The sequence below is a fragment of the Ranitomeya imitator genome, chromosome 2 (genome assembly GCF_032444005.1).
Source record: "Ranitomeya imitator isolate aRanImi1 chromosome 2, aRanImi1.pri, whole genome shotgun sequence".
Classification (NCBI taxonomy): Eukaryota; Metazoa; Chordata; class Amphibia; order Anura; family Dendrobatidae; genus Ranitomeya; species Ranitomeya imitator.
Window position 1 is genome coordinate 717,216,692 of NC_091283.1, and position 24,847 is coordinate 717,241,538.

General features: G+C 50.6%; 1 protein-coding gene and 3 non-coding genes across 5 annotated transcripts; all 4 read left to right on the forward strand.

Annotated features, from left to right (window-relative positions):
• The first annotated feature begins 140 nt into the window (after nt 1–140).
• Nucleotides 141–24,847, forward strand: LOC138665560 (mitochondrial import inner membrane translocase subunit Tim23). 2 transcript variants are annotated; one of them, XM_069753152.1, is made up of 8 exons: nt 215–441; nt 5,709–5,767; nt 6,238–6,331; nt 7,644–7,728; nt 19,243–19,301; nt 19,807–19,917; nt 20,721–20,774; nt 24,360–24,847. In XM_069753152.1, exons 1-7 carry the CDS (start codon nt 345–347, stop codon nt 20,741–20,743), a joined length of 528 nt encoding a protein of 175 aa, XP_069609253.1. In that variant the 5' UTR covers nt 215–344; the 3' UTR covers nt 20,744–20,774; nt 24,360–24,847. The 2 variants fall into 2 exon arrangements, with proteins under 2 accessions (XP_069609252.1, XP_069609253.1); XM_069753151.1 differs by lacking the exon at nt 20,721–20,774 and having other exon boundaries at nt 141–441.
• Nucleotides 7,306–7,506, forward strand: LOC138668314 (small nucleolar RNA SNORA74). Its single transcript, XR_011319140.1, has one exon. It is a non-coding gene; the product is annotated as a small nucleolar RNA SNORA74 (small nucleolar RNA).
• LOC138668313 (small nucleolar RNA SNORA74) lies at nt 18,914–19,111 on the forward strand. The gene has a single exon (XR_011319139.1). It is a non-coding gene; the product is annotated as a small nucleolar RNA SNORA74 (small nucleolar RNA).
• LOC138668312 (small nucleolar RNA SNORA74) lies at nt 19,330–19,527 on the forward strand. Its single transcript, XR_011319138.1, has one exon. It is a non-coding gene; the product is annotated as a small nucleolar RNA SNORA74 (small nucleolar RNA).

Genomic DNA, 24,847 nt, shown 5'->3' on the forward strand with positions numbered 1-24,847 from the left:
GGGTCTTGTCCCCTATAGGGGGTCTGGCGAGGGGTCCCGTCCACTATAGGGGGTCTGGTGAGGGGTCCCGTCCCATACTGAGAGCACATGCCATACACACTCTCGGGTGACCTAGCACATCGAGCACGCATGCGCACTTCGCCGTCATTGCCGACACAAGACGATACAGATTAGAGTCGAGAAGTAAAAGCCACCAGTAGAGGGACGGGAGCCGTAAAGCAAGGAAACTATCGCAAAACAGGAGCCGTAAGAAGAGGAGGGGACACCGGAAGTGCTCTCTTTTACGGCTGCAGTGGAAAGGTCAGAGAGGGGATAGTGAGGCACGAGGCCAATCTCACCGAGAGATGGACACCAACAACCACCCCGGGGGCCGGGGAGGACTCGGCGGCATCTTCGGAGGATCCCCCGGATATTCTCAGTCTGACCTGGCCGGCGTGCCGTGTAAGTATGTACGGAGGGGCAGATCACACGTGGCCTTGGGAGGAGGTCGTGGCGTGCACCGGTGATCAAGATAAGAGACCACGGCACCTCCGGGGGACAGGAGAGGAGCTGCTCCTACATCGGGTCCGTGTGAGGGCGGCGGCTCCCCTCAGCCACGTGCACACAGGCGGCTCCCCCCAGCTCGGCCACATACATACAGGCGGCTCCCCCCTCAGCCACATGCACACAGTCGGCTCCCCCCCCCAGTTCGGCCACATACATACAGGCGGCTCCCCCCTCAGCCACATACACACAGGCGGCTCCCCCCCCCCAGCTCGGCCACATGCACACAGGCGGCTCCAACCCCGCACCCCTCCCACCCCCCTCCACCCCTCCCACCCCCGGCTCGGCCACATGCACACAGGCGGCTCCCCCCCCCCCCCAGCTCGGCCACATGCACACCGGCGGCTCCCCCCAGCTCGGCCACATGCACACAGGCGGCTCCCCCCCCCCCCCCCCCCCCCCCAGCTCGGCCACATGCACACAGGCGGCTCTCCCCCCCCCCCCCGCCCCCCCAGCTCGGCCACATACACACAGGCGGCTCGGCCACATGCACACAGGCGGCTCTCCCCCCCCCCCCCCCCCCCCCCCCCCCCCCCCAGCTCGGCCACATGCACACAGGCGGCTCTCCCCCCCCCCCCAGCTCAGCCACATGCACACAGGCGGCTCCCCCAGCTCGGCCACATACACACAGGCGGCTCCCCCCCCCCCAGCTCGGCCACATGCACACAGGCGGCTCCCCCCCCCCCCCAGCTCGGCCACATGCACACAGGCGGCTCCCCCCAGCTCGGCCACATACACACAGGCGGCTCCCCCCCCCCCCAGCTCGGCCACATGCACACAGGCGGCTCCCCCCCCCCCAGCTCGGCCACATGCACACAGGCGGCTCCCCCCCCCAGCTCGGCCACATGCACACAGGCGGCTCCCCCCCCCCAGCTCGGCCACATGCACACAGGCGGCTCCCCAGCTCGGCCACATTCACACAGGCGGCTCCAACCCCGCCCCCCTCCACCCCTCCCACCCCCGGCTCGGCCACATGCACACAGGCGGCTCCCCCCCCCCCCCCAGCTCGGCCACATACACACAGGCGGCTCCCCCCCCCCCAGCTCGGCCACATGCACACAGGCGGCTCCCCCCCCCCCCAGCTCGGCCACATGCACACAGGCGGCTCCCCCCAGCTCGGCCACATACACACAGGCGGCTCCCCCCCCCCCAGCTCGGCCACATGCACACAGGCGGCTCCCCCCCCCCAGCTCGGCCACATGCACACAGGCGGCTCCCCAGCTCGGCCACATTCACACAGGCGGCTCCAACCCCGCCCCCCTCCACCCCTCCCACCCCCGGCTCGGCCACATGCACACAGGCGGCTCCCCCCCCCCCCAGCTCGGCCACATACACACAGGCGGCTCCCCCCCCCCCAGCTCGGCCACATGCACACAGGCGGCTCCCCCCCCCCCAGCTCGGCCACATGCACACAGGCGGCTCCCCCCCCCCCAGCTCGGCCACATGCACACAGGCGGCTCCCCCCAGCTCGGCCACATACACACAGGCGGCTCCCCCCCCCCCAGCTCGGCCACATGCACACAGGCGGCTCCCCCCCCCAGCTCGGCCACATGCACACAGGCGGCTCCCCCCCCCCAGCTCGGCCACATGCACACAGGCGGCTCCCCAGCTCGGCCACATTCACACAGGCGGCTCCAACCCCGCCCCCCTCCACCCCTCCCACCCCCGGCTCGGCCACATGCACACAGGCGGCTCCCCCCCCCCCCAGCTCGGCCACATACACACAGGCGGCTCCCCCCCCCCCAGCTCGGCCACATGCACACAGGCGGCTCCCCCCCCCCCCAGCTCGGCCACATGCACACAGGCGGCTCCCCCCCCCAGCTCGGCCACATGCACACAGGCGGCTCCCCCCCCCCAGCTCGGCCACATGCACACAGGCGGCTCCCCAGCTCGGCCACATGCACACAGGCGGCTCCCCCCCCCAGCTCGGCCACATGCACACAGGCGGCTCCCCCCAGCTCGGCCACATACACACAGGCGGCTCCCCCCCCCCCAGCTCGGCCACATGCACACAGGCGGCTCCCCCCCCCAGCTCGGCCACATGCACACAGGCGGCTCCCCCCCCCCCCAGCTCGGCCACATTCACACAGGCGGCTCCAACCCCGCCCCCCTCCACCCCTCCCACCCCCGGCTCGGCCACATGCACACAGGCGGCTCCCCCCCCCCCCCCCAGCTCGGCCACATACACACAGGCGGCTCCCCCCCCCCCAGCTCGGCCACATGCACACAGGCGGCTCCCCCCCCCCCAGCTCGGCCACATGCACACAGGCGGCTCCCCCCCCCCCAGCTCGGCCACATGCACACAGGCGGCTCCCCCCCCCCCCAGCTCGGCCACATGCACACAGGCGGCTCCCCCCAGCTCGGCCACATACACACAGGCGGCTCCCCCCCCCCAGCTCGGCCACATGCACACAGGCGGCTCCCCCCCCCCAGCTCGGCCACATGCACACAGGCGGCTCCCCAGCTCGGCCACATTCACACAGGCGGCTCCAACCCCGCCCCCCTCCACCCCTCCCACCCCCGGCTCGGCCACATGCACACAGGCGGCTCCCCCCCCCCCCCCAGCTCGGCCACATACACACAGGCGGCTCCCCCCCCCCCCAGCTCGGCCACATGCACACAGGCGGCTCCCCCCCCCCCCAGCTCGGCCACATGCACACAGGCGGCTCCCCCCAGCTCGGCCACATACACACAGGCGGCTCCCCCCCCCCCCAGCTCGGCCACATGCACACAGGCGGCTCCCCCCCCCAGCTCGGCCACATGCACACAGGCGGCTCCCCCCCCCCCCAGCTCGGCCACATTCACACAGGCGGCTCCAACCCCGCCCCCCTCCACCCCTCCCACCCCCGGCTCGGCCACATGCACACAGGCGGCTCCCCCCCCCCCCAGCTCGGCCACATACACACAGGCGGCTCCCCCCCCCCAGCTCGGCCACATGCACACAGGCGGCTCCCCCCCCCCCCAGCTCGGCCACATGCACACAGGCGGCTCCCCCCCCCCCAGCTCGGCCACATGCACACAGGCGGCTCCCCCCCCCCCCAGCTCGGCCACATGCACACAGGCGGCTCCCCCCAGCTCGGCCACATACACACAGGCGGCTCCCCCCCCCCCAGCTCGGCCACATACACACAGGCGGCTCCCCCCCCCCAGCTCGGCCACATGCACACAGGCGGCTCCCCCCCCCAGCTCGGCCACATGCACACAGGCGGCTCCCCAACACCCCCCCCCCCCCCCCCAGCTCGGCCACATGCACACAGGCGGCTCCCCCCCCCCCAGCTCGGCCACATGCACACAGGCGGCTCCCCCCCCCAGCTCGGCCACATGCACACAGGCGGCTCCCCAACCCCCCCAGCTCGGCCACATGCACACAGGCGGCTCGGCCACATGCACACAGGCGGCTCCCCCCCCCCCCCAGCTCGGCCACATGCACACAGGCGGCTCCCCCCCCCCAGCTCGGCCACATGCACACAGGCGGCTCCCCAGCTCGGCCACATTCACACAGGCGGCTCCAACCCCGCCCCCCTCCACCCCTCCCACCCCCGGCTCGGCCACATGCACACAGGCGGCTCCCCCCCCCCCCCAGCTCGGCCACATACACACAGGCGGCTCCCCCCCAGCTCGGCCACATGCACACAGGCGGCTCCTCCCCCTAAGCTCGGCCACATGCACACAGGCGGCTCCCCCCCCCAGCTCGGCCACATGCACACAGGCGGCTCCCCAGCTCGGCCACATGCACACAGGCGGCTCCCCCCCCCCCCCCCCCCAGCTCGGCCACATACACACAGGCGGCTCCCCCCCAGCTCGGCCACATGCACACAGGCGGCTCCCCCCCCCCCCCCCAGCTCGGCCACATACACACAGGCGGCTCCCCCCCAGCTCGGCCACATGCACACAGGCGGCTCCCCCTTCCCTGGGCAATATACTCCGTGGACATGCATATTCTAGAATACCCGATGCGTTAGATTCGGACCACCATCTAGTAAAGGATAAATACCAAAGTTATTAGAATTATACTCTTCTCAAAAAAATAAAGGGAACGCTTCAGCAACACAATGTAAGAAAAATACATATCACCCATGTAGTGCTGACAACCTTACTATGTTCTGAGTGTGCAATCGCTTACAATGGATTGCATCAGTATAGCAACAGATAGGAACAGGGAATGAAGGGGAATTCTTCCCATTACAAATCCTAATCTCCGTCTAATATTTTGCTGTTACACATGGGTTATATTCTTCATACATTTCTGGGCAACAGCAGTAATCAGCAAATATGGGCGAACGTTAATATTTCTTATTTTTTCCAGGTAAATATCACTTTCTATTCACATTGGTCCTATGTCTGGCTGCCTCCTTGTACTCCACTGTTTCAGCATAGACTACTTCTTATTGCCTCTCTCTGAGTAATGTTATCTACTATATAATACACACTGTGTTTTACCTGTGGATTTTGCAAAAGCGGTGCAGAAAAATCTGCACACGAATCCGCAACGTGTGCACTTAGCCTGAAGGGCATGACAATTCTAAGTTGGAAAATTACGAAATTTTCTGAATCTTTGCCAAATTTCCGTTTTGTTTTTTTTTGTTTGTTTTTTTTCCCAACAAATAAACACACGTAATATCCAATAAATTTTACTACTACCATGAAGTACAATGTCACAAGAAAGCAGTGTCAGGATCACTGGGATCCGTTGAGGCGTTCCAGAGTTATAACCTCATAAAGGGACAGTGGTCAGAATTGTAAAAATTAACCCTGTCGTTAACGTGCAAACCACATTTGGGGGTTAAGTGATGTCTAGGTTGTGGCATTTTAGTGTTCCCTTTATTTTTTTCAGTAGTGTATTAACGGAAGTCTGTTTTTAAAAGGTAATCTGCCAATGACGCATTCCTTTTCAGACTTATTTTGTGTGGTTATAATGCAGATTGCCAGACATCTGAATATCCAGTATGTTCAGTGTGCCATGGTGAGGCAGCCTCGTACTCTGGTAAAGCCATATAAAGCCTTGTGTCCTATAGCCGGTGCTGTCAGCCATCTCTCCACGGCTCCGAATTGCTGTGCTGTATTGCTGGCAGATCCACCTCTATGGGCAGCTCACAGGGAAGGCTGATAGATCACCTGATAGAAATGATGGTTGAACTAATGCCCGTTTTCCACCTTTATTTTAGTAACCGGGATGAGCCCTCTTTCACCGTACTTAAATGTGGATCCAAGATACTTGGTGCAGGTAAGTCCCCTGTGCATGATGTAGTAAGATTTCCACCACACTCCGATTAATGTCGTGGGGACAATGGTGGCTAATGAATAACTAATTCTATGAAAGGTGCATGAAAATGTCATGACTTGATGAGGTTGCACCAAGCCTGGAAGTTATCCCCTCTCCTATCTTCCTGATCTCTTTTGGGGTCCGACCACTGGGACCCCAGCAATTCCAAGGACAGACTCCTCAGAGCCGTCTGACTGGAGCTGAGGTGGAGCATCTGGACCTCCAGTGATCAGGGAGGTCTTTTCTCCTGGGGATAGGGAATAACTACAAGCCTGGTACAACGCCTGAGGAGTACAGTGTGTAGAGTGACTCTTCTATTAAAATCACTTGTTCTCCCAGGAAAGTAACCACTAAGGTTTATAGATGTCTTGTCCCTATGACACTGAGCAATCCTCCTCTTCCTCCATGATGATACATTTGTCGTCCTGTAGGATACTGATGAATTCATTTTACCAACCGGAGCCAATAAGACTCGGGGCAGATTTGAGCTGGCATTTTTCACTATTGGAGGCTGCTGTATGACAGGTTTGTAGTGTGAAATCTTCCATGATGAAGACTTTTCTGTAGTTAGAAGAATTCCACTTAAAAACACACCTCTACCAATGCTTTAGTTATTTTTGCAGCAGTTATTATAAGTTATTTTTCCCACAAAATAATCTGATTTCCAAAAGTTGAAGAACTATGAAACCAAACCTTACTCCAGTGGTCCTGGTGATTGGCAGAAGTCTTCAGGTTTTATTTGGCACCTCCCCGTCCCAGTGAGCGCTCATGGTATCGCCCTTCTTGTGGCTACTTATATTTCTTCTACTTTGGGACCATTTATAGTGTGGTTTTCTAGTACTCTACCTGCCGTCATGTTCCCTTCCAAGTGCCTGTCCACTATCCCATGAACCCCTTCATGACATGCGCCGTACATGTACGGCGTATGTCGTGTCTCCCCCTTTGAAGTAGACACTGGTAATTGTAAGGGGTGACTGTGCTGGTGGGTTATATCCATACCTACCACACACAGACCTTTAGCCGTGGACAGATGCCCCCTGTTGGCTGACGCTGCTATTGCAGGGAAGCACAGTGCTTGCTGACATGTTGGTGATGGCGCACACAGTCCCAGATGCTCTTCTGTGGATATTTTTGACTTGCACTTGACATGTTGCCTTGACATGCTTTGTACTGTTCTCAGGGAGTCAGCTTTGATTAACTTAGAAGTTCATTATTTTTTTTTGTCCTGATGATGGGTGCCTCCTAGGACATGTGTACAGCTAGCTGATGCAGATATCACCTAACCTAATGAGTAGGACTGGTGCATAATCCTTCTGGCCGTGCACACGTCCTGGCTGGCACCTGTGGACACTGCTTCTTCAGTGGCGCTATGCTCCGATTGCAGAAGTAAGTGATGATGGAGCAACCCTTTGATGATCTGACCAGAAATTATCATTGACGGTCTATCCTATCTGTAGAGATGATCCTACCATTCCAGGTCTGCAGAGTAAATGTACCTACCCAGCGGTCGTCAGCTGTCCGGTGCGGTCTGTGCCTGTGACTGTGTTACACTGCTGGCAGATAAAGTCACTGCTGCCCCGTGCTGGTGGCTGTCGTTGCCGTTCTGGTGACAGGTCATACTAGCATTTAGTGGTGTTGGGATTCCTCGAGAGTGCGCCGCTCAGGACCTTCTGTTTGGTGCTAGTCTGGAATCGCACAGCTATTTCCTGAGATCTCAGGTTTTCATATAGTTAGGATCATTTCATATATAATTATTATTGATGAGGGGTGAAGATCCCCAGAAGCCATTATTTCAGCAATGGCTGCTTTCCTCTGAGAAGTAATGTTTGTTTTCCAGGAGCCACATTTGGTGCAGTTAATGGCCTCCGTCTCGGTCTAAAAGAGACACAGAACATGGTGTGGTCCAAACCAAAAAATGTGCAGTAAGTAAGGTTTTATTGCTGGGGTCAAACTAATGTCCGATTCATCAATATGGTGCTAAGGAATGAAGTGTTATACACCTCAGTGTAATAAGGCAGAGAATAGCACAAGAGACAGTATCTCCCCTTAGTCTAGGAAACTGAACAGGGAGGCTTCCAAAATCACCCAGGTATTGGAAATCCCCTTTAATGGTTAAAGAAGCACTCCTCCCATAATTTTTATTTATATAGCACCAACATATTCCGCAGCGCTCTACAACTTATAGAGGGGACTTGTACAGACGATAGACATTACAGCATAACAGAGATCACAGTTCAAAACAGATACCAAGAGGAATGAGGGCCCTGCTCGCAAGCTTACAGACTATGAGGAAAAGGGGAGACACGAGAGGTGGATGGTAACAATTGCTTTCATTGTTCGGACCAGCCAGAGTGTAAGAATCGGGTGTTCGTGTAAAGCTGCATGAACCAGTTAACTGCCTAAGTATGTAACAGTACAGACACAGAGGGCTAATAACTGCATAAAGTGTATGAGAACATGATGCGAGGAACCTTATTGTTTTTTTTTTGTTTTTTATTAGGCCACACAGGGATAGTTAGGTTAATGCATTGAGGCGGTAGGCCAGTCTGAACAAATGAGTTTTTAGGGTACGCTTAAAACTGTGGGGATTAATCGTATTAACCTAGGTAGTGCATTCCAAAGAATCGGCGCAATACGTGTAAAGTCTTGGAGACGGGAGTGGGAGGTTCTGATTATTGAGGATGCTAACCTCAGGTCATTAGCAGAGCGGAGGGCACGGGTAGGGTGGTAGACTGAGACCAGAGAGGATATGTAGGGTGGTGCTGAGCCATGGAGTGCTTTGTGGATGAGGGTAGTAGTTTTGTACTGGATTCTGGAGTGGATGGGTAACCAGTAGGGTTGAGCGACTTTTACTTTTATAGGATCGGGTCAGGTTTCACGAAACCCGACTTTTTCAAAAGTCGGGTAGAGTGAAATCTGCCGATCCTATAAAAAAGTCGGGGTCGGCCGAAACACGAAACCCAATGCAGTGCATTGGGTTTCCAATGGGTCCCAGGGTCTGAAGGAGAGGAAACTCTCCTTCAGGCCCTGGGATGCATATTTAAGTGTAAAATAAAGAATATTGCTATACTCGCCCTCGGACGCGCCCTGGTACTAACCGGCAGCCTTCCTTCCTTAGAATCAGCGCGTGAAGGGCCTTAGATGATGTCGCGGCTTGTGATTGGTCGCGCGACCGCCCATGTGACCGCTCGCGCGACCAATCACAAGCCGCGACGTCACCGAAGGTCCTTCAAGCGCTGATTCTTAGGAAGGAAGGCTGCCGGAAAGAAGCAGGGCGCGTCCGAGGGTGAGTATATTCCTATTAGGTATATACTCGCCCTCGGACGCGCCCTGCTTCTTTCCGGCAGCCTTCCTTCTAAGAATCGGCGCTTGAAGGACCTTCGGTGACGTCGCGGCTTGTGATTGGTCGCGCGACCAATCACAAGCCGCGACGTCATCTAAGGCCCTTCACGCGCTGATTCTAAGGAAGGAAGGCTGCCGGTTAGTACCAGGGTGCGTCCGAGGGTGAGTATAACAATATTTTTTATTTTAATTCTTTATTTTACACTTAAATATGGATTCCGATACCGATTTCCGATATTGCAAACATATCGGAACTCGGGATTGGAATTCCGATACCAGATTCAGAAGATCGCCGACCTCATGGCCGACCCCACACAGGGGTCAGGTCGGGTTTCATGAAACCCAACTTTGCCAAAAGTCGGTGACTTCTGAAAATGGCCGACCCGTTTCGCTCAACCCTAGTAACCAGTGTAATGACTGGCACAAGGTAGAGGCATCGGTGTAACGGTTGGTGAGGAATATGATCCTGGCAGCAGCATTCGGGACAGGAGCGGGAGAGTGTGGTAAGAGGGAGGCCGATTAGTAGAGAGTTACAATAGTCCAGACGAGAATGAATAAGTGAAACAGTAAGTTTTTGCAGAGTAGAAAGTAAAAAAAAAAAAGGGCGAATTCTAGAAATGTTTTTGAAATGCAGATAAGAAGAGCGAGCCAGTGATTGGATGTGGGGGGTGAATGAAAGCTCGGAATCAAGGATGACCCCAAGGCAGCGGGCATGTTGCTTTGGAGTAATGGTGGAACCGCACACGGAGATGGCAATGTCAGGCAAAGGTAGGTTAGTAGAGGGAGAGAACACGAGGAGTTCAGTTTTGACAGGTTCAGTTTCAGATAGAGGGAGGCCATGATGTTAGAGACAGCGGTAAGACAATCACTGGTGTTTTCTAAAAAGGCAGGTGTGATATCAGGAGAAGAGGTGTATAATTGGGTGTCGTCAGCATAGAGATGGTACTGGAAACCAAATCTACTGCTTGTTTGTCAAATAGGGGCAGTATACAACGAGAAGAGGAGGGGGCCTAGGACTGATCCTTGAGGAACCCCAACAGTAAGGGGAAGGTGAGAGGAGGAGGAACCAGCAAAACATACAGTGAAGGATCGGTCAGAGAGATAGGAGGAGAACCAAGAGAGAATGGTGTCCTTGAGGCCGATGGAGCGGAGCATAGTGAGAAGGAGCTGATGATCCACAGTATCGAATGCTGCAGAGAGATCCAAGAGAATTGGCATGGAGTAGTGACCATTAGATTTAGCTGTTAGTAGGTCATTAGAGACTTTAGTGATGGCAGTTTCAGTAGAGTGTAAAGAGCGGAAGCCAGATTGAAGAGGGTCGAGAAGAGCGTTATCTGAGAGATGGCGGGTAAGACGGGAGTGGACCAGGTGTTCGAGGAGTTTAGAGATGAAGGGAAGATTAGAGACAGGTCTATAATTAGCGGCACAGTTTTGATCGAGGGATGGTTTTTTTAAGTAATGGATGTATGATGGCATGCTTAAATAAGGAGGGAAAAATACCGGAAGTGAGGGAAAGGTTGAATATTTTTGTTAGGTGAGAGGTGACAGCCGGGGAAAGGGACTGGAGGAGATGTGACGTAATGGGGTCACTGGTGCAAGTGGTCGGGCGATAAGATGCAAGGAGCCGGCTTACTTCTTCTGTAACTGGTTCAAAGTCAGAGAGTGAACTAGATGCAGTGGGGGAGGGAGGACAGTGCATGGTATGAAGAGATTGGGAGATGATTTCCTGTCGAATGTGGTCAATTTTTTCTTTGAAGTAATTGGCCAGATCGTCAGCATGGAGATCTGTGGTTGGGGCCTGCTCTTGGGTTGAGTAGGGACTGGAAAGTGTCAGAGACGTTTAGGTTTATTTGACAGTGAGGTGATGAGGCTGTTGAAATAGGTTTGTTTGGAGAGGTGAAGGGCAGAGTTGTATGTTTTTAGCATGAACTTATAATGGATGAAATCTTCGGGTAGATTAGATTTTCTCCACAGACGTTCGGCGCACCTGAAGCACCGCTGCAGGAAACGTGTTTGCAGCGTGTGCCACGGTTGTCGCCATCTGTGCCGAGTTGTTCTATGTACAGGTCCTTCTCAAAAAATTAGCATATAGTGTTAAATTTCATTATTTACCATAATGTAATGATTACAATTAAACTTTCATATATTATAGATTCATTATCCACCAACTGAAATTTGTCAGGTCTTTTATTGTTTTAATACTGATGATTTTGGCATACAACTCCTGATAACCCAAAAAACCTGTCTCAATAAATTAGCATATCAAGAAAAGGTTCTCTAAACGACCTATTACCCTAATCTGAATCAACTAATTAACTCTAAACACATGCAAAAGACACCTGAGGCTTTTATAAACTCCCTGCCTGGTTCATTACTCAAAACCCCCATCATGGGTAAGACTAGCGACCTGACAGATGTCAAGAAGGCCATCATTGACACCCTCAAGCAAGAGGGTAAGACCCAGAAAGAAATTTCTCAACAAATAGGCTGTTCCCAGAGTGCTGTATCAAGGCACCTCAATGGTAAGTCTGTTGGAAGGAAACAATGTGGCAGAAAACGCTGTACAACGAGAAGAGGAGACCGGACCCTGAGGAAGATTGTGGAGAAGGACCGATTCCAGACCTTGGGGAACCTGAGGAAGCAGTGGACTGAGTCTGGTGTGGAAACATCCAGAGCCACCGTGCACAGGCGTGTGCAGGAAATGGGCTACAGGTGCCGCATTCCCCAGGTAAAGCCACTTTTGAACCATAAACAGCGGCAGAGGCGCCTGACCTGGGCTACAGAGAAGCAGCACTGGACTGTTGCTAAGTGGTCCCAAGTACTTTTTTCTGATGAAAGCAAATTTTGCATGTCATTCGGAAATCAAGGTGCCAGAGTCTGGAGGAAGACTGGGGAGAAGGAAATGCCAAAATGCCTGAAGTCCAGTGTCAAGTACCCACAGTCAGTGATGGTGTGGGGTGCCATGTCAGCTGCTGGTGTTGGTCCACTGTGTTTCATCAAGGGCAGGGTCAATGCAGCTAGCTATCAGGAGATTTTGGAGCACTTCATGCTTCCATCGGCTGAAATGCTTTATGGAGATGAAGATTTCATTTTTCAGCACGACCTGGCACCTGCTCACAGTGCCAAAACCACTGGTAAATGGTTTACTGACCATGGTATTACTGTGCTCAATTGGCCTGCCAACTCTCCTGACCTGAACCCCATAGAGAATCTGTGGGATATTGTGAAGAGAAAGTTGAGAGACGCAAGACCCAACACTCTGGATGAGCTTAAGGCCGCTATTGAAGCATCCTGGGCCTCCATAACATCTCAGCAGTGTCACAGGCTGATTGCCTCCATGCCACGCCGCATTGAAGCAGTCATTTCTGCCAAAGGATTCCCGACCAAGTATTGAGTGCATAACTGAACATTATTATTTGTTGGTTTTTTTGTTTGTTATTAAAAAACACTTTTATTTGATTGGATGGGTGAAATATGCTAATTTATTGAGACAGGTTTTTTGGGTTATCAGGAGTTGTATGCCAAAATCATCAGTATTAAAACAATAAAAGACCTGACAAATTTCAGTTGGTGGATAATGAATCTATAATATATGAAAGTTTAATTGTAATCAAATAATGAAATTTAACACTATATGCTAATTTTTTGAGAAGGACCTGTATAGGAGGTGCAGCTTCATCCAGGGCACTTTGCAGGGTTTCGTTGTAATGCTTCAGAGCAGAATCAGGACATGAGATGGAGAAGATTGGGGCCAATGAGGACTGCAAGTTCTTCATAATTTTCTGGGTGTTAATGGCCTGTATGTTTCTAGAAGTGTGGAAAGTGGGGGTGACCTGAGCGGGATGGCAGTTCTTGATAGAGAATGAAAGAAGGTTGTGGTCAGAGAGCGGGAGAGGGGAGTTTGTGAAATCATCCACCGAGCAAAGGCGGGAGAAGACCAAGTCAAGGGAGTTTCCATCTTCATGCGTTGGAGAGTTAGTATGCTGCGAGAGGCCGAAAGAGGAGGTTAGAGATAAAAGCTGAGAAGCAGGTGGGGAGAGGGGAGACGCAATGGGGATGTTGAAATCACCCATGATAAGAGTGGGGGTGTCACAGGAGAGAAAGTGTGGAAGCCAGGTGGCAAAGTGATCAAGGAACTGATGAGAGGGGCCGGGAGGACGATACAACACCGCCACTCGCATGGAGAAGGGGACGTAGAGTCTGACAGCATGGACCTCAAAGGAAGGGAAGACCCGTGAGGGTACTTGGGGGGATAACTTGGAAAGTACATTTGGGTGAAAGGAGCAGTCCAACCCCTCCACCTGCTCTGTTGTCTGATCTTGGGGTATGAGAAAAATGTAGTCCACCATATGAAAGAGCAGCAGCAGCGGTGGTGTCTGACTGCTGGATCCAGGTTTCAGTAAGAGCCAGGAGATTAAGAGAATTAGAAAGGAAGAAGTCATGAATGAAGGAGAGTTTATTACACACAGAGCGAGAATTCCAAAGGGCACAATTGAAAGAGAAACCCCTCTAACCTTATTAATTTTAATATTCCATGCATGCCTTCTGTCTGAGTGTAGCAGTTGGGAGGTTTGACTGGCTATAACATGGGGGGGCCGGGGTTTGGAGAGATGTCTTCAGCGACTAGGAGAAGGAGGATAGAAAGAGTGAGCAGATGGTTAAGTGATTTGTGAGAGCGTCTCTTGTGTTGGATGGTGGGACTGAATGGATCTGCGCTGTTAAGCAATGTGAACAGAGCATGAGTGCTATACATAGGAGAGGGAAGGACTGAGGGGCCGATATGGAAGGAGTGTAGAGAGTTAATGTGAGTGAATGCAGCAGCCAGGATATAGAATATGCAAATACATATGGTGAGTAGTGTTGAGCGATACCGTCCGATACTTGAAAGTATCGGTATCGGATAGTATCGGCCGATACCCGAAAAATATCGGATATCGCCGATACCGATATCTGATACCAATACAAGTCAATGGGACATCAAGTATCGGAAGGTATTCTCATGGTTCCCAGGGTCTGAAGGAGAGGAAACTCTCCTTCAGGCCCTGGGATCCATAGGGAGGTGTAAAATAAAGAATAAAAATAAAAAATATTGATATATTTACCTCTCCGGCGGCCCCTGAACTCAGCGCGGGTAACCGGCAGGCTTCTTTGTTCAAAATCAGCGCTTTTAGGACCTGAGAAACACGTCCCGGCTTCTGATTGGTCGCGGGCCGCCCATGTGACCGCCATGCGACCAATCACAAGCCGCGACGTCACCGCAAGCTATTGACGCGCTCATTTTTAAAAATGAGCGCGTTAATGGCTTTGAAAGACATAGCGGCTTGTGATTGGTCGCGTGGCCGCGACCAATCACAAGCCGCGACGTCACCGCAAGCTATTAGCGCGCTCATTTTTGAAAAATGAGCGCGTTAATGACTTTCAAAGACGTAGCGGCTTGTGATTGGTCGCGGCCACGTGACCAATCACAAGCCGCTATGTCTTTCAAAGCCATTAACGCGCTCATTTTTCAAAAATGAGCGCGCTAATAGCTTGCGGTGACGTCGCGGCTTGTGATTGGTCGCGTGGCGGTCACATGGGCGGCCCGCGACCAATCAGAATCCGGGACGTGTTTCTCAGGTCCTAAAAGCGCTGATTTTGAACAACGAAGCCTGCCGGTTACCCGCGGACTCACCAGGGGCCGCCGGAGAGGTAAATATATCAATATTTTTTATTTTAATTCTTTATTTTACACATCTCTATGTATCCGATACCCGATACCACAAAAGTATCGGATCTCGGTATCGGAATTCCGATACCGCAAGTATCGGCCGATACCCGATACTTGCGGTATCGGAATGCTCAACACTAATGGTGAGTGTTTGTTCTGTTTCAAGGAAATAGTGAATATATTTAGTTTTTCTTACCGGTCTCCTGCCCTGTCTAACTGCCATGTTATAACTGCCGAATACTTAGAAAAAAGTACTTTGAATAAAAATACACGAATAATAGTGCACGAATGCACCCCTGCACGAATGCTTCCCCAAGCTATGTTTACATTTATAGAATCAAAGTTTTTAGTCTTCTGATGTATTTCAACCATATTATATAGCACTGTGTACTTACAATTTCTCATTTTGCCTTTCTACCAAGCCAATTATTCTTTTCTCTGCTCAGCTCTATGTAGAAACAGGAAGTCTCTCTCTTCCCTGCATAAATCATTCCCCCCTTCAAGTCCTGACCCAGCTGCTCTGCTCCTCCCCTGCCAGGGGCTTTTGCAGGGACTGAGTCATACTGGGAAAATTGACCTCCCTTTTTCTACATAGAGAGTAATGGGGGCGGGGGATGAGCAATTGTAAGTGCACAGTGCCATATAATATGATGACTGCAATATATTAAAGGGAACCTTTCCCCTCTTCCCAGGTGTTTGTAACTACACTGTGTTCCAAATTATTATGCAAATTGGATTTAAGTGTCATAAAGACTTAATTGTTTTGTTTTTCAAATAAACTCGTGGATGGTATTGTGTTTCATGGCTCAATGGCTCACTGAAATCAATCTTAAACACGTGATAATTAGTTTTCCAGGTGATTCTAATTAAAGGAAAACTACTTAAAAATGATGTTCCACAATATTAAGCAGGCCACAGGTTTCAAGCAATATGGGAAATAAAAATGATCTCTCTGCTGCTGAAAAGCGTTAAATAGTGCAATGCCTTGGACAAGGTATGAAAACATTAGATATTTCGCGAAAACTTAAGAGTGATTATTATACTGTGAAGAGATTTGTGACTGAAACAGAGCACAGACAGAGTTCATGCAGATAAAGGCATAATGAGGAAGGTTTCTGGTAGACAAATTCATTAAATTGAGAGCAGCTGCCAAACTACCATTACAAAGCAGCAAACAGTGATTTGAAGCTGCTGGTGCCTCGAACCTCAAGGTGTAGGATCCTTCAAAGCCTTACTGTGATGCATAAACCTACTATTCGGCCACCCCTAAACAGTGTTCACAAGCAGAAACGGTTGCAGTGGGCCCAGACATACCTGAAGATTAATTTTCAGACAGTCTTGTTTACTGATGAGTGTCGAGCAACCCTGGATGGTCCAGATGGATGGAGTAGTGGATGGTCGATGGATGACCACCATGTCCCAACAAGGCTGCAACGTCGGAATGGAGGTGTAGGAGTCATGTTTTGGGCCGGAATCATGGGGGAACAGCTGGTAGAGCCCTTTAAGGTTCCTGAAGGTGTGAAAATGACCTCTGCAAAGTAAATGGCGTTTCTGACTGACAACTTTCTTCCATGGTATAAAAAGCAGACGTGTGCCTTCAGGAGCAAAATCATCTTCATGCATGACAATGCACCATCTCATGCTGCAAAGAATACCTCTGAGTCATTGGCTGCTATGGGTATAAAAGGAGATAAACTCATGGTGTGGCCACCATGTTCCCCTGACCTCAACCCTATAGAGAACCTTTGGAGTATCATCAAGCAAAAGATCTATGAGGGTGGGAGACAGTTCACATCAAAACAGCGGCTCTGGGAGGCTATTCTGACTTCTGCAAAGAAATACAAGCAGAAACTCCAAAAACTCACAAATTCAATGGATGCAAGAATTGCGAAGGTGATATCAAAGAAGGGGTCCTATGTTAACATGTAACTTGACCTGTAAGTTTGGAGTTAAATAGCTTTTTTGCTCAGTGAATGTGACCTCCTAATGCTGCAAATTCCACAAATGAGCATTTTCCGTTCTTTAAAACATATCAAATGTAAAGAAATTCTACTGTGCCTAATAATTTGGAACAGTGCATTTTGAGTTATTATTCATTTTGGAGATTATACTGTTATCATTGGGAGGTTTCTTCAATAATATTCAATGTATACTCTTAACGCAGGGGTCCCCAACTCCAGGCCTCGAGGGCCGCCAACAGTGCAGGTTTTCAGGATTTCTTTAGTATTGCATCGGTGGTAATGTGATCATCTGCACAGGTGATGGTTCCAACCCCTGTGCAATACTAAAAAAATCCTGAAAACCTGCACTGTTGGCGGCCCTCGAGGCCTGGAGTTGGGGACCATTGCTCTAACGGGTGATGACTTTTATTAGACTGACCGTCATTTGCACCGACCATCTAGGAAAATCCAAGAAAAATGTCATTTGCATAATAATTTGGAACACAGTATAAAAGAGCCACCATGTGCAGCACTAATGCTGCATTTGGACAAGGTGGCTTTTAGTTATACTCCTTGCACACGCTGAAATAAACACTTATAAAATGTGTCCCCTCATACCGTGAAATCGCCAGGGAGGCGGGACTTTCCTTCCTAATCAGACGCAGCACAGCCGTCATTCATACCCCCTTGGTGCCGGTCGCCGCCTCCTCAGCTTTGTTTGAATCTGTCCCAGAGCCGGCGCTGTTATGTTATCCCTTGGACATGCACAGTTAGCGCTGCCCGTCTTCTGACATGATGTGGGGCTGACTGCGCCTGTGCGGCTGCGCTGAGATCCCGCCTCGCAGTCTTCTGATTTATTCACACTGCGGGACTGGTATTCATGGGCATGCGCTGTGCATATCTTCGCCTCTCCCTCCGCCTTCTTCACACTGTGCGGCGTCAGCTGATCCCTAATCGCCGTGGCAAAGGGCAAGCGACCGGAGTTCCCATTGCGGTCCCCATGTTTTGGATGAACCACTTCTCTCCAAACATGAAAGCATTATGACCCAGTATGAAACCTTACCATTCGCAGTTAAAATAGGGGTCATAGCTCTTAGAATAAGGGGAGGAAACACATGTAGAAAATAGCAAGATCATGAAGGGCTTAGAGGATAAAGACTTTGATGGTAGAGCATCTTTACCCAGGTTTATGAGCAGTGGTTTTCTGCAAATATTGTGACAGCCAGGAGAGGGCAGTATATGAACTTTGTTTCCTAGACACACTATGACCTTTAATAGAACGGCTTGTGTGTATGTACGATATGTAGAAAATACTGTGTGTAAGCATGTTATACACTAGTATATATACACTTATAAATGTGTGCGCTGCGTTTTCGTCATCTGTGAAGTTCGGGCACTGTCCAGTTGTATGAGTGATTTTGCAGTGAGGTGACCTAAGATCTGGCGGTGGTGGGAAAGCATCACCTGACTTTCAGCACTAATGACCATGTATCAGCTCTTTTTGCTGTACATAGTCTGTACACGGGCAGGCCACGCTTACGGTGTGCACGCAGCGATCAGTTACAGACCGTTCTGTGCTCGCAGGCTGCCGTTGTTCTCAGCACCATGTGTCGTGTTTACACAGGGAATGTTCTGCTGGGAACTATGATCTCTTTTAGCAAAGTGAATGCTAACCTCGCCTGTTCTGCTTGCTGCTCAGATGATCGGCAGCCTGTTTACACTGCACGATTATTGGGAAATGTTCCTAGGAGCCCTTGTACCCATAGTCATGCAATGTAAGTGCCCCTTGGGCTTCTCCCTGGCAGTTCAGAGCTTTATGTATGAACAATGCACTGCCAATCTTCATTCTCACAGGGATCTGTGGGGCGGTTTCATACATTATTATTATTATTATTATTATTATTATTATTATTATTATTATTATAGCGCCATTTATTCCATGACGCTTTACATGTGAGGAGTGGTATACATAATAAAAACAAGTACAATAATCACTTTCTATAATGTCGGCATGAACTAGTTGGGGACTTCCATTACTATGCTTGATTCAACAAGACGGGTAGTCTTCTGTTCATGATGGAGCCCATTCTTTCAGGTTATAGGTAACATTCGTTGGTTCTCAGCAGTAGTCAACTGTCTAGCGCCACTTTACGCCAATGACAGTGTTACACTGCTGATAGAAGAAGGCGCTGCCGTCTTATGGGGTGCGCAGTCACTGTTTGGTGGTCTGTGCGTTCGTATTGGGCACTGCTGTGTTTCCTCGAGAGTGCGCTGAACTGTACTCCATAGTTCAGTGCTAGTATGGAAACATACATTATATTCTGCCTACACCGGTGGTAGACATGTCCTGTTCACCGGCAACTCATTCTCCTGAGGAGCTATTTGTCATTGGCTGGTTCTGGTTTCCCATTTGACTTGTGTGTAAAGTAACCTGTCTTTTTGCCTAGGATCTTGAACATGGTCACGAGGCAAGGTGCAATGTGGGCCAACACGCTGGGGTCTTTAGGTAAGTGGACGGATCGGTTGGTATTGTACCCAGCAGTAGTCAGCTGTCCAGTTGTGTGATAACTGTGACCGTGTTACACTGCTGGCAGAAGAAGGTGCTGCCTCTCCATGCTACAGGCTGTGGGTGCCGTTTTGGTGCCACATAGTCGCGGCATAAGGCGGCGCAGTGCTTCCTTGAGAGTGCGCTTCCCACTTGTGTGCGGAGTGCTAGTCTGGAAGCGTACAAACATGCCCTCTCATCCCATGTTATCAGTATAACAGCCTGTCATGTTTGCTTGTGATCTCCTCTCGGCCTACACCAGAAATATTCAGGTCATATCCGCCAGCTGGATTTGCGTAGAGAGGCATTACAACATGCACACTGCTCGGCTTGGCAACCTTCCAAGAGTCCAGGGTCACTTTTGCTAAGAAAACCTGGGAAATCTCAAAAAATGCAAATCCCCAATATTTTACTTAACCTACCTCTGGAGTGTTATTTTTCTAATTAACCTACGTCTGTTGTCCAGCATTACTCTACAGTGCCTTTGGTGTGATCATAGAGAAGTCCAGAGGAGCAGAAGACGACCTGAATACTGTAGCTGCTGGTACTATGACTGGGATGCTGTACAAGTCCACAGGTGCTGTCCTGTTGTCTTCTTAATGGGGCTGTCTGTTAACAACCTGTTTAACCCTGTGTGGCTCTAATCTATAGCCAGATCTGTAAGAAAGGCCTCCTGCTGTGGAGGACCCTCCATATTCATGCATTTTATAGACCTGGCTAAAAAGTTGCGTCATTTTGTTTAATTGTAAATCTTATTGAAAAATATAATGTATGGAGGGAATTTTAATTCTATAGTTTAATGCTTGTTGCCCATGTTACCAGCCACCTCTAGTTTATCAGATTTCTTGGGCAAGCGGCGCACCCTGCTTGCATTCTCTTTGCTTTACAGCTTGTAAGCGCTGCTCTCAAACTGTTCGTATCGCTGGATATAGCCTTCTTCAGCCTCACTGCACGCTGCTATCTGTGGGGTCTGCGCTTCTGATGAGACTGGAATAACCCTTTAATTACCATGTGTAAAGCTTCACTCCGTCAGTGGCTGTGCTGTATGGGCATCGATCATACCCAGATCCAGCTGCTCACCTCTTGTGATCAGCTACTAACAAAGATGGCGCTCTCATCTGAGCAGGTATTAGACTCTCCAGCTCCTAGGCCGTAATGGTGGAGTTTGTGCCTTTAGTCCCCAGTAATAGTGTTACAGTGCTGGTGGAGGGTTGTGCAGAGGTCATTGCTGGTTTCAGATCTCTGTGCTTTCCTGACATTGCTGATGGCTTCTCCGGGCCACCACGCATTGATCTGTCATGTGAAGGAGTGAAATGCTGAGATCTGCTTCTGCAGTAGCCTCCCCACTCATTTACTTGTAAACCGCTTCTTATTTTATAGATGTCATGTTCGAGTCTTCATAAATGTCTTGCTGTTCTCAGGAGCTGAGAAGTAGTAAGTTTTTGGAATAAAAATAATAAAGAGGGAAATGAGGCTTGATGAACGTGAATCACATAATATCACAAGGACGAAGATGTAGTTATGGTGACTCTATAGGGGAATCTGTCATTACATATTTGGGGCAGCATGAACTGGAGCCTGCACAATTGCAGCCAGGTATGTTTGTGTTTCAGAGAAAAAAAGATATTTTGAATATTTGACAGGGTACTATAGGGTGAGAGCCTATAAAACCTGCATGAGCCCTGCCTGGCTTCTGCCCAGGCCAGCTCCATTTGATTGACGGGTCTCTCCGATGTGTGTGCATAGTGAGCAATCTATTAATCAGCTGGAGCTGGGAAGCCTGCCGGGAGCTGTGCAGGTTTAGTTTGATCCTATAGTCTCTGGCCACATCTTCAAATTATGGGTCTGATTCATCAAGTCTGGTATTATTTACACCAGTCCTGAGGAGAAGTTCTGGAGTCAGACGCTCATGATTCATGAAGATGCATATGCCTCTTTATCAATCTGAAGCACTGGACCGGTGGCATGTACCTCAGCACAAATCCTACTCCAGTCCCTGCTGGAGTAAGATTTCTGGTGCAGTGAATCCCGCTGCGTGGCATGATTTTTGGCGAGTGGTGATCATCACGACCCCGTCCTGCCCCAGCTCCTTCCACATTGTCAGAACTAGTTGAAAATGGCAACTCTGTCTCAGAATTTTAGCACAGCTTTGAATTGCTCCAAAATTGTGACTCTTCAGAATACTGGCGCAAAAGCTTTGAATTAGACCCTAAGTTTTTTCTGATACATGCTGCACGAGGCTCAGGCAGCATCAACCTCCCGATGGCTTCTCGTTTAATAAGGATGAGCTGCAGATGGACGAGAGAGGTGCTGTTTCTGTGGGAAAAAAAGAACCAGATTTAAGACTGTCCCCTCTTGTTAGTACTTACTCTGTATATATTCTGTTTGCCTCCTATCAATAATGACCTGTATGCCCTGTATTTGCGTGTGATAGGGCAGTCCTCTTAATTATTTTATTAGATGCTAACTCAACACTTTGTGACAGACTGATGGTTTTTCCATTGCCATGAATTAGATTACATTTCATATCAACCAATATTTGGTTTTTACATCTATTTACTAAAGACACAGACCACGATTAAGTCCGGGATCACACTACAGTGAGATACGGCCGAGTCTCGCTGGTTAAAAACAAGCTCTGGCACCTGCACTCCGGAGCAGAGCGTGCGGCCGCATAGCAATACATGGAGCCGCACGCTCCGCTCTGGAGTGCCGGTGCCAGAGCTCGTTTTTAACCAGCGAGACTCTGCCGTATCTCACTGTAGTGTGACTCCGGCCTTAAGTGTCAGGGAAGGAGAATAGGGTGCAACCTAAGCAAAAGGAAAGGTGCTGGGTAGGCAGGAAAATGGGGAAAGTAATAAGAGTGCAGTGCGAACAATCCAGAGACTGACGGATGGCTCATCCTGGACCTGGGATATAATGAGAGCCACATCTATGCAGAAAATAGAAGTGAGGTATAGGACAAGTGTTAGTCAGCGGAGATATCAGTACCAGCCTCTGGAACATGCTCACTCAGCAGTCTGTAAGGAGAACACTAGCCTCACACAGGGTAGAGCATGGCTGTCATACTAGAGATAAGGAACCAGACTGTAAGCAGGAGCCGACCGGCAGGCGCCATCTCTGAGCATCGGCAGTGTCCGCTCCTCATGGTGCTGCATATACAGAAGTACCATAGGTTGCAGGATCCATTCCTGAGCATCAGCTGTGTCCGCTCCTGATGGTGCTGTATATACAGAGGTACCATAGGTTGCAGGAGCCTCCCGGCAGGCGCCATCTCTGAGCATCGGCAGTGTCTGCTCCTGATGGTGCTGCATATACAGAAGTACCATAGGTTGCAGGGCAGGCGCCATTCCTGAGCATCGGCTGTATCCGCTCCTGATGGTGCTGCATATACAGGAGTACCATAGGTTGCAGGAACCATTCGTGAGCATCAGCTGTGTCAGCTCCTGATGGTGCTGCATATACAGAGGTACCATGGGTTGCAGGAGCCATTCCTGAGCATCGGCTGTATCTGCACCTGATGGTGCTGTATATAGAGAGGTACCATGGGTTGCAGGAGCCATTCCTGAGCATCGGCTGTATCTGCACCTGATGGTGCTGTATATACAGAGGTACCATAGGTTGCAGGAGCCATTCCTGAGCATCAGCTGTGTCCGCTCCTGATGGCGCTGCATATACAGAGGTACCATGGGTTGCAGGAGCCATTCCTGAGCATCAGCTGTGTCCGCTCCTGATGGTGCTGTATATACAGAGGTACCATGGGTTGCAGGAGCCATTCCTGAGCACCGGCTCTGTCCGCTCCTGATGGTGCTGTATATACAGAGGTACCATAGGTTGCAGGAGCCATTCCTGAGCATCAGCTGTGTCCGCTCCTGATGGTGCTGCATATACAGAGGTACCATAGGTTGCAGGAGCCATTCCTGAGCATCAGCTGTGTCCGCTCCTGATGGTGCTGTATATACAGAGGTACCATAGGTTGCAGGAGCCATTCCTGAGCATCAGCTGTGTCCGCTCCTGATTGTGCTGTATATACAGAGGTACCATGGGTTGCAGGAGCCATTCCTGAGCATCAGCTGTGTCCGCTCCTGATGGTGCTGCATATACAGAGGTACCATAGGTTGCAGGAGCCGCCCGGCAGGCGCCATCTGAGCATCGGCAGTGTCCGCTCCTGATGGAGCTGCATATATGGAGGTACCATGGGTTGCAGGAGCCACCCGGCAGGCGCCATTCCTGAGCACCGGCTCTGTCTGCTCCTTATAGTGCTGTATATACAGAAGTACCATGGGTTAGAATGATAGATTTGGAAATGGCATCACGTAAAATCCCCTTGTTAGAGGGGAGTTAAATACACAATTACTGTAACTAAAAAATAAATACAGCAACTAAAAGCCATCTTCTACTCTTCTATTATTGCTTGTTGTGGACTTTAGCAGACCGGACACTGGTTTATTATAATTCTGCTGTGTGGCGTGATCGAACCATATGATGCTACCTGTAGCTACCCACAATGCATTGCAGTTTCTGGGGCCGGGCATTCAGCACAATTCTGGATCAACCGTTAATGCAAACTTTTTTTTTTTGTTGTTGTTGTAGCATATTGCCGTTAAGTAACCAAGCATTTCTGTCATGACACTATTGTATGTCGTGTCACACTGGAATGTTGTGAAATGTCTTTCAAAAGGCCGGTATTTGATTTAAAGGGGGTTGTCCAGGACTTGTAGTACATTGACCTTTCCTTGGGATCGGCTGTGGACAACACCCGGCATCCCCACTGATCTACTGTTTGCAGCTAATCGGCCTGGTGTAAGCCGGAGCCATGACAAGTCCTTGACCGCTCCTCTAACCACTAACTAGCAGGATGTAGGGGATGATATTGTTTTCTATACATTCAGAAGCTGGTGCGACATTATACGTATATTCACATCCACGTAACAGTTTGTTTAGGTAGAAGCCATATCCTGGAGCTGAGCCTCCTCTAGATGAATTGGTTGTAATATCTGTCCCTTCTTCTCTCCACAGCCGGCCTTCGTGGCATTGCTCGCGGTGGACTTGCTGGTCTCGCTCTTACAAGTGTCTATGCTTTATATAACAACTGGGAACACCTTAAAGGGTCTTCAACGCGGCTTTCTTTATAAATGACATTTTGGACAGCACTTTACCCATCTACCAGGATGAACTATACTTTGACTCCTTCTGGATGTCTAGTTTTGTGTTGGGACACTGACCTGGACACATGGCAGGACCTGAGTTAGGATTCTGTCCACGGCAGAGAAGGTGCCCGACTGTGAAGACATTGTCGTCCTCATGAAGATGTTATACAGAAGAATACGCAACTATATGTAATGACTCACTGTGTTGTACGCCGAGATTCCTGCACTTATAAGTTAAAACCAATGTAAAGTGAAAACCATGTATATTCTGCTAATCTGATGTATTTATTGCTGTAGCTGTGATTGTATACGGTCATATTAAAGCTCTTGGTCATGGGTCGCTGATGCTGTAAACAA